This window comes from Austrofundulus limnaeus, unplaced genomic scaffold (assembly GCF_001266775.1).
Source record: "Austrofundulus limnaeus strain Quisiro unplaced genomic scaffold, Austrofundulus_limnaeus-1.0 Scaffold287, whole genome shotgun sequence".
Classification (NCBI taxonomy): domain Eukaryota; kingdom Metazoa; phylum Chordata; class Actinopteri; order Cyprinodontiformes; family Rivulidae; genus Austrofundulus; species Austrofundulus limnaeus.
The window spans coordinates 535,696-545,212 of NW_013952689.1; the positions used below are offsets into that span (position 1 = coordinate 535,696).

At 43.0% G+C, this 9,517-nt stretch overlaps 1 protein-coding gene across 1 annotated transcript in view; it reads left to right on the forward strand.

Annotated features, from left to right (window-relative positions):
- Positions 1–9,517, forward strand: part of syne1b (spectrin repeat containing, nuclear envelope 1b) — a gene marked incomplete in the record, with an annotated part of 311,340 nt that overhangs the window by 291,735 nt on the left and 10,088 nt on the right. Inside the window, 5 exon segments of the mRNA XM_014021303.1 lie at positions 2,613–2,813; positions 2,900–3,028; positions 3,110–3,322; positions 4,376–4,468; positions 5,889–5,947. Coding sequence (XP_013876757.1) covers positions 2,613–2,813; positions 2,900–3,028; positions 3,110–3,322; positions 4,376–4,468; positions 5,889–5,947 — 695 coding nt within the window.

Consider the following 9,517-nt stretch of genomic DNA (forward strand, 5'->3'; position numbering starts at 1 on the left):
AACAAAAGAAATCTGAAGCTCCTATGTTGAACAGTTTCTGAGTTATAAGCATTTTTGCATGTCCTGACATCCCCTCTTTGAAAGGAGCCCCCTCCTCAAAATGGGGTCTATCGTAAAACCGTTGGCTGGCGCAGTGTAGGTCAGACTCCTCTACAGTCCTGCCAAATTTCATGTTGACCGGTGCAGCTGTTTTTGTGCTATGGTTGACCAAAAATCACTGAAAAAATAAAATAAAATAAACAGTACGAAAACAATATGACTCCCGCTTACGCTTCGCATACGGGGGTCATAATAATAATATAATTAAAGGTGAGCTGTGCAAATTTTTTTGTACCAAGTAGCCGCTCGTGTTACTCTGCATCCCCAAAGTAGCTCTGTCTCAAAAAGGTTGGTGACCCCTGTTTTAGTGACTCTACTTCAGAGAGTTTTTGTCTATTATAAATAGACTATTTGACATTTGTTTCTTTTCTCCTGTTGTACTGAAATATGTACTGTTACAGCCCAATAAAAGTTTAGAAGTTTTAACTTTAAAATATGATCTAAATTGTTAAAGATTTGATTCTCAAATTATAGAATTTATAAAGTGATAAAACCGTACAGCAGGGGTTCTCAACCATTTTTGAACCAAGAGCTACTTTTGAAGTTGGCAGTTTGCCGAGAGCTACTCGTCCAGTCTCAGTATCAAAAAAAACATAATTTTTCGTCTCCCTACTCCTCACTTCTTTAAATGAAACAGATCGTAATGCGTTGCTAGTTTTATTTATTTTAAAGTATTGTCAAACAAAACTGTCTACTTAACCATATATTTACCTACTAAAAAAGAAAAGAGAAAATCCTTACTTAACTCCTGACAGAGAAACATAAAAGTGATGCTTGAACAAAAAGGATCAATTTATTTTTACCTCCTTCAATTAGTACTCCCTGTAACGTGTGAGCAATGAGGGCTGGAAACCTGCACACTGAGAAAACCACAGACTTAAATAACTTTGGAGCAGGGGAACTCGTCTCCATTTATTCAAAGAACTCTCCTCTCTTTCTCTCCATACAGGAGAGGAAAACAAAACATAAAATTAAAGTCAAAGCACACAATATAAAACTCTCTCATTTATACTATTACAAAAAGTGACTTACGATGGTGCAGATTCACAAATCTCCAACAACTATTTCAAACCTCCATCTCTGTGCAGCAGCATGCAGGATGGTGTCATCTGTAGGTGCTGGCCCTCACTGGTCCAGACTGCCGGCTCCAGACCATTCAAAGAGTTCCACCTGTTCACCACCTATAAACAAGACACACACACAGCCACGTTAGGTAGAGAAAACAACTGCAAAACAAATAAATAAATAAATAACACAAAGGTGCCAGTCAGTGTATAACACACTAGTCTGGTCTAAAATGTAATATAAAAACAACATACAGACCCATTGTGACAAGTCTAGAGGAGACAACTTTTTATGCAAGAAGCTATATAAAAATAAATATATGTCTACCTTAGTGAGACTTCTGACAGTGAGAGGAGGCCAGGGTCTCATAGGCAGGCAGTATGAGGTGGTTGAGGTGTAAGCAGGTCTCCAGATGATCACCAGTCTTTGTGGATCTGTTCTTGGACTTGATTTTCATGTGAGAGAAAGCTGACTCCAGAACTCTCCATCCATGCAACTTGTTGCTCTGGATTTGATCCCAATGTCATTTTGCAGTCAAAACCTCATTTTCAACACCGGAGCAGTCCAGACTGAAACATGAATTTGGACACATCCATCCATCCTGGTGGACAGCTGCASGTCTTATCGCAGCCACTTTTATTTTTAAAATCATGGAAAAGCACGTCTGCAGAATTAAACGCTTCTTTCATAAATTCATCATCGCTGAAAGATGTTTTCCGCATTTTTTTTTTTTTTTTTTGTGTGTGTGTTGAGGCAGGTACGGGGCTGCGTTAGGAACCTTACCTTAGCTTAGGAGGGGGAATCCATCTCATAGCGTTTGTGCATTGTTTTGAAAGAAATGCAGTTCCACGTTGTCCTTTTTGGACAAGCCAAGGCAGCGCTCGAATTACATGAGTCCTCTTCCCACTCCAGGTGAAAATACTGTTTTTATTTGCTTGTTAGCTGTCTTTTGTTCATTTTTTTTCCGCCTCGCTGCTTTGTTGTGAACACATGATCCTAAAGTCTCATGAGACCGTGTTCGGAGTGCTGTTTGACCACACCCAAAACTGACGAGACTAATGTCTGTGAGTGGAGCTGACGAGCCGGCTCATCAGCTGTGCTGGGGAGGGCGGAGGGAGCGTGTTCAAGGCTGGGATGTAAACTCCCCCCACCTCCACCGCTTCTGCTGGAGAGCTCAGCGAGCGGCCATGAGTCCCGGGCCAGAGCGCAACTGTTGCTCTCAGCTGACGAGCCGGCTCTCAGCTGTTAGAGGAAGGTTGCGCTCCGTGAGCTACTGGGAACCAGCCAACGAGCTATCGGTCGATCGCGATCAACTGGTTGAGTACCCCTGTCCTACAGCAATGACTGGTTGACTGGTGTTTTACACAAAGATTTGCCATTGCTCCTCTTTTTGTTTAGCTTAGTCAGGTTTCATAAAATCCTGTTTGTTTTTTTCTGTTTGACTACAGGAACTTCAGAAAGCTTATGACAAGCGCAAAGCTATTCTTCTGTCCATCAACCTGTGCAGTGCTGAATTTCTGCAGTCAGACACTGAGGAATCCAGAGAACTACAAGGTAAACTCAAAGACATGAACAAGCAGTGGGACAAACTGGGCAGCTCTTTGGACAAGTGGAGATCTTCATTACAGGAAGCTCTCATGCAGTGCCAAGTGAGTACTCATCCATTTATCTTCATCATTAGATTGATGGGAACAAAACTAAAATAAACAAGAGCTGGTTCTTTTCCGTTTACTAGGAGTTTCATGAAATGAGCCACAGTCTGTTGCTTTGGTTGGAAAATATTGATCGCAGAAGGAATGAGGTGGTTCCCATTGATCCAATTCAAGACTCCGTTACCCTCCATCAGCATCACAAGACTCTCACGGTATCAAACTAGTCATAGATAACATATATATATATATGAAATGCAATGAGTCTAGTTTCACAATGTATTTATATTTTGCAGCAAATCCGTCAGGAGTTATTGGACTCTCAGCTGAAGGTGGCCTCACTACAAGACATGTCTCTGCAGCTGCTAGTCAACTCTGAGGGCACTGACTGCCTGGAAGCCAAAGAAAAGGTTCATGTCATTGGGAACCGCCTCAAACTGCTGCTGAAGGAAGTGACCCGAGACCTCAGAGAGCTGGCCAAGGTTCTGGACATCACAAGCAGTCAACAGGTGGGGCTTTAACCCTTCACGTCCCTCAACTGTTCACGTCTACAATCCTGAGAGAATTTAATGAAACAGAACGTCTTCAGCTGATGAACTTTTACAGTCAACACAAGTCAAAATGGCTGCCACAGCTAACTGACCCTAAAAACACAAATATGGCTACAATTCAGTTATTTTACAGCTAGAGGTCAAATCTGATGTGGTAGTAGATGAGCGTGATCTCTACCACATGGTCCATGGGCCAGAACACTTTTTGGTCGATCTCTTGTTGGCAAAACGTCATCATAATTTTTGAAACGATACATGTCTGTAGAGGATATTTTGGTGTGACAGCCCTTCCAAAGTTGTACCTTAGTGGCAGTTAACAACTCCTAAAGATAAATTCATGTTTTTTGACTCTGGTGTATTCTGAATTAGGCTCACTGTGTGAGCATTTATTAAAAGTTTATAATGTTGTGTTTGGTATTATTTTAAAGAGGACCCTCTTGGATTTTACTTAAGCCAAGACTTGGGTCTCTGACCAACACAAATAGTAAGGTTTTTCCCCCACAATTGTTATGTAACCAGATTATTTAATCCAAGGGCATCAGGGACTCAAGCATCAACAAAGTATATTATGGTCATTTTTATTTTGTAGATTTTTATTCAGTTATTAAAGAAGTAAATGAACTGTAGTTATATAGCTCCTTTCTATCCAACCATTCAAAGATCAGTGCCCTCATTTATCCATTCATGGAAACTCTTCTGCGAAGCAAACATGTAGTCATCTTATAGAGCCTAATCTGTGCTTTAAATCACATTCATACACATATGGGACACACATCAGAGGCATTGAGGGTGAAGTGTCTTGCTCGGGGACACAACTGAGACAGCTGGAATAGAGGATCGAACCGGCAACCTACCCGTTCTAGGAAGACTCCCTTAACCACTCTGTCACAGCCACCCTGTCTGTTCAGAATCTGTGTAGAGGTCCCATGTTAAACTTAGTATATTTGTGTTTATTTTAAAGTATTTGTCATGAACATTAATCTGACTGAGACCTTCTGTTTGAGTCTTCAGGATCTGTCTTCTTGGTCCTCTGCTGATGAACTGGATACATCTGGTTCTCTCAGTCCTGTATCAGGAAGGAGTACTCCGAGTCGGCCACGATCGGTAAAGTTTAATCCTACCTGTAATAACCACTGTCAGACCGTTCCACTAACACCTGCCTCAGTCCAGAACCCCTTGGTTCGTCCTAATCCACACCCTGTACACTTCACTTTTCTGCTACTTTTTATTCTTCCTTGTATGTTTTATTTTTATTTATTTATTTTTTTTACCTTTTCCACCTTTTTGTTTATCTTCTTCTTGGACTTGTTTTATTTCTTCTCCTCTGCCACATTAAACCTTTCCTCTAAAACTTTCCAGTTATTTCTTTTCCCTTATTTTTCTCTGTAATGTTATCAGAAATACTGGCTGTAATGGAACTGCTAAACCTATGAAAACTGTTTTTATATTTTTTTACCCACATTTCTATATTATTATTATATTGTCAGCAATGAGGTATATTGACTAGAAGCATCACACCCACTTCAGAAGATTGTCCTCTGTTTGTCTGATTGTCCTCCTCATGACATCATATTGCTTCGTGCAAGCCGCCAATGTAAACAATTATTATAGCTAGATTTAGTTTATCATTGGTTAGCTTCTGCCTTTTAGAAACATCTTTCCCTGCAGACATATGTACCTTGGCAACATTATACATGTCAACTTATACATATTGTCCATAAATTACACAGATTTTCCCCCAATTAGCAGGTATACAGACCCATAGAGAAATCTCACCAATTAAAAAAAAACTCAACTTTAAATTTATTTTACGTCTCAGAGCCTGGAGGACATAAAAAACAATAAACTATATTAAATAACCATCTCGCAGATGCTATCTCCACCCCACGTTCTGTTTTTCCCTGCAGCCTAAAATCTGTTTGTCAACTCCCCACCTCTGTTGTATAGCATGATAATGGAGTAATACAGATTTTTTTATTACAGATTTTTGAGGGTCAAGATACAGGGAAACGTCGGAAGGGCTTAACATAAATGCAACATGTTTTTACTCAATATAATAATATTTACTGACAAGCATTTCTATCAATTCAAAAACAGTGGTTGTCAAAAGCAAACATGCTAACTTAAATTTAACCTGTCATGATTACCAGGTTATCACATCCAGCTAACACTACAGCCGCTCTCTCTGACAATGAAAAGTCACATGACAGTGCCTCCAGCCAACATACCTCATTGCTTGTGAACAAAGAAGTATAATAAAATAATCCAATCAGTCTAAATAAACATTTCCTTGCTTATTTAGTTTGATTGAGCCCTATTTGCAGTCCTGTTATTGAACTCGCAGTATTTGTGATTCCTTCTTATTTACTTGTATAATAGGTTAATCTGTCACCTTCATGTGTTTTTGTTTGTTTTTGCTGCTCCTCTTTCATTTTGGATTGTCTTTTCATCAGTAGCTTTGTGTTGATTTGACTGAAACATACTTTCTTTCTTTCACCCCACCCCCACTGTTCATTGCAAACAGCAACGGGGAAAATGTAGTCTGTCACAGCCTGGAGCGTCTGTGAGCAGCCCACACCTCAGGTACATTTCTGCTGGTTTCTAGCACACCCAGAAGATAATGGAACTCAGCCCATGGTGCACTTATTAAATCTTGAATGCAGATTAAAACAACAACCAGAAATCCCTGTTTCAGTTTGTAGTTTTTGTACTAAGAACAGCTCATGATAGTGAATTCCATCATCTTCTGTCAGTCTAGATGCTCTGTGTAGGTTAGATGATGAGGTGAGTGTCAGAGCATACACACACTGAGCCAAGGGCTTCTCAGTTAACGATGCCGGGCTTCCTTTGTGTCCGTAGCTGCTTAATCCTGGTAACCAGAGGGTGCTGCTTCCATAAAACACAAATAGTTTTTTATATCTAACAGTATTGCCTCACTGTTGCTTAGAACTCACACACACCCATTCTTGCCGTATGCCAAGCAAATAAACGTCTGCAATGAACAATGCAAAGGCTGCATTCTCTCCTTTCCGGTGCTGTCACTCTGTCTCATATGTAACATTTCTCCTCAGCAGCTGCTTCTTTCCATCTCCTCCTCCGTTTGTCATCTCTCAGGTGTCTGTCAATTGGTGAAGGGGCTCTTTAAGAGACATTTCTGAAGTTTATTTGTGTTTCTTAACTGCTACTGCTTCAAAATAAGACAGTTATGGAGAAAAGACAGCCCATCATTTGACAAGTCCAAGGTTTTATAGATCAGAACATAATAATAATCATCCAGTCTTTACCAGGTTTTCAAATTATTCATATCCAACCACATAAACAAAAAAACACCCAACAGTTTCCATTGTGTTGTTCTTTAGTAAACCAAAACCAAACAGAAAAGTTGTGAGTGAAAAACAAAAGATACATGTGTAACTACAGTTCTGTGAATCCCGCAAGGTGGTGCTGGAAGCACTGAATGTTCCCTTTGTGCATGCACCGTTCAAGCAATAATACCAACAGAGTCACACCTGTGACCAATAAGATGACTAATCAGAGATTAAATAGCCTGACGTTATCCGAGGCTCTGTTCCTACAGAATCTTCTCGCAAATGCAAGGATTCTGAGTGACAGAGAAGCTCTGGCAGTTATCCGGGATTCATAGAGCCGTAGTTACATACGTAACTTTTGTTCGTTTTTATCCCTCCTGGCCGCCAGAGGGCAGTGCTGAGAGCACTGAATGACTAATACCAGTGATGTCACAAGGAATCCTGAGCACATACCTCACTGAGAAGGCCCAGAGGACCCCGGTAAAAGAACCTGGTCCAGAGGATGAGGGGAGGCCACATTCACATTGTAAAATTTAGTGAACATGCTCGGAGACACCCATGATGCAGCAGCACATATCGCCTCTAGTGGGATCCCTCTCAAGGCTGCCCAGGAAATGGAAACGCTCCTGCTAGAGTGCGCCTTCATGCCAACCAATGGGATCATCATCATGGCAGCATCCTGCAGCATAGGCATGGCAGATGACCTCCACAATTCAATGAGAGAGACGCTGCTTGGAAAGAGGACAACCTGATCTAGGGCCTCCATAACACAAGAACCACTGGTTTGAGCATCTCATAGTCCTCACTGGGCACAATAATTCAGGCCGATCACCTCCTGACGTAGGCTGAAAATAGGCCAATCTCAGTGGCTGATTACAATGGAAATTAGAAAAAAACTTTGGGGACAAATGTAGTTTTTGGCCACAAAGTAACACCAGAGCCATCTGGGACCCATTTGAGAGATGATGGTCTGACAGAAAGAGCATGTAGCTTGATGACCCTCTTGGCTGAGACAATAGCCAGCAAAAAAGCCGTCTTACACGAGTGCCACTCGAGGTCCGTCTGAAGCAAAGGCTTGAATGGAGGGTGGCACAGAGCATCAAGAACCAAGGACAAATCCCAAACTGGTGCATGCAGAACTGTTGGTGGGTGCAACCTACAAGCCCCATGCAGAAAAAGAGAAACTAGGTTATGGCTCCCCACTGTACCACCATCTATGTCGGCATGATTAGATGATATTACCGCTACATATACCTTAAGTGTTGAGGGAGAGTGGCCCTTATCAGAAAGAGACTGAAGAAACTCCAGAATAGCGGGTACTACACAGGGGACTGGATCCTCATTGCGGGCAGAACATCATTGAGAAAACAGATGCCACCTGCTTTCATATTGCTGATGAGTAGAGAGTGCCCTGGCACTCAAAATAGTGTGCCTGACAGGACCTGAATATCCAGTCAGCTGCTGTTCAAGCCTCCCAGTGGCCACACCCACAGTCTGAGGCATTGAGGATTGGGGTGCCAAATCAGTCCCCCCAGCTGGGACAGTAAATCCCTCCTGGTTGGAAGACACCATGGGACGTTGTGACACAGACTCCGTAGAAGTGAGAACCATGGCCGTGCTGACCAATACGGAACTATCAGCAACACCCTGTGGCCCTCCTCGAGAACCCTCTGAAGAGTCAGCCTAATCAGAAAAAGGAGAGAAAGAGGAAAAGCATTTAGAAGGACCCTTGACCAGGGATGTGCCCAGGGGTCCTAGCCCAGTGCACTTAATGCCCCCATAAGGAAAAAACACAGAGGTCAATGAGTCGACTCCTCTGTAGCAAACGGGTCAACTTCTGCCTGACCGTAAAGGTCCCAGATCATGCACACTATATCACTGTGCAGAGACCACTCTCCTGGAGCAGGCAGCTGCCAAGAAAGGGAGTCCGCAACCCAGTTGTCCTGTCCTGGTAAGTACACTGCCCGCAGGGTGGGCAAGCCAGGGGAGGCCCATCTTAAGAGATCCATGGTCAGCTTCAGAAACTGCGCAGATCTGGTGCCACCCTGATGTTTGATGTGGTAGACAGCAGAGGTGTTATCCGAAGGAATGTCTGAGAGCCAAATACACGGCGCAAAGCTCCAGCACGTTTACAAGTTTGGAGCAATCCTGTCGACTCCAGCAGCCCTGTACTTCACTGTGTTGCCACACAGCACCCCATGATGCAGGCATCTTTTGTGACCACCTCTCTGTGACACACAACCATTATTTGTCCGCGGGTGTCCGTATGGACACCCATGGACAAATAAGTCCTGTTTCTCCATGGGTCCAGGGTACAGAGACATGACCTTGTCACCCCAACGTTGCGATACCTGTGCAGCCTGGCATCCAGGTGAAAGCTGTTGAACCACCTCTGAAATGGGTGCAGTGGCAGCAGACCTAAGTGCATGACCCAAGTGACTGAGGTCAGTTTGCCTAGCAGCTGCAGGAAGGTGATGTAAGGAAACTGCATGCCCTGCCTGAATTGACTGACTTCCTGGAGAACATTGTTCACCCTCTGGACAGGACTCCTCCTCTTTTGGGATGTCCAGCTGCAACTCATTCTTGGCCACATCCTCCTCTACAGCCAACTTAGGCATTGTCGGGGAAGAAACCTCAGCCGTTGGAGCTGGTGTGCCTTGAAAAGGAATTTCACTTCTCCCAATTCTGAAGACAATTATTCAGCCCTCTTGGAAAGACCCTGATTAGACTTGGCCCGCCACTTTTTAGAAGGGGTTACAGCAACCGTGGCCTCCATGGGTGTAACCGCCATAGGCACCGGGTGGGACATGTACCACTCACTTCCAACATCTGTGCCCTCTATTCC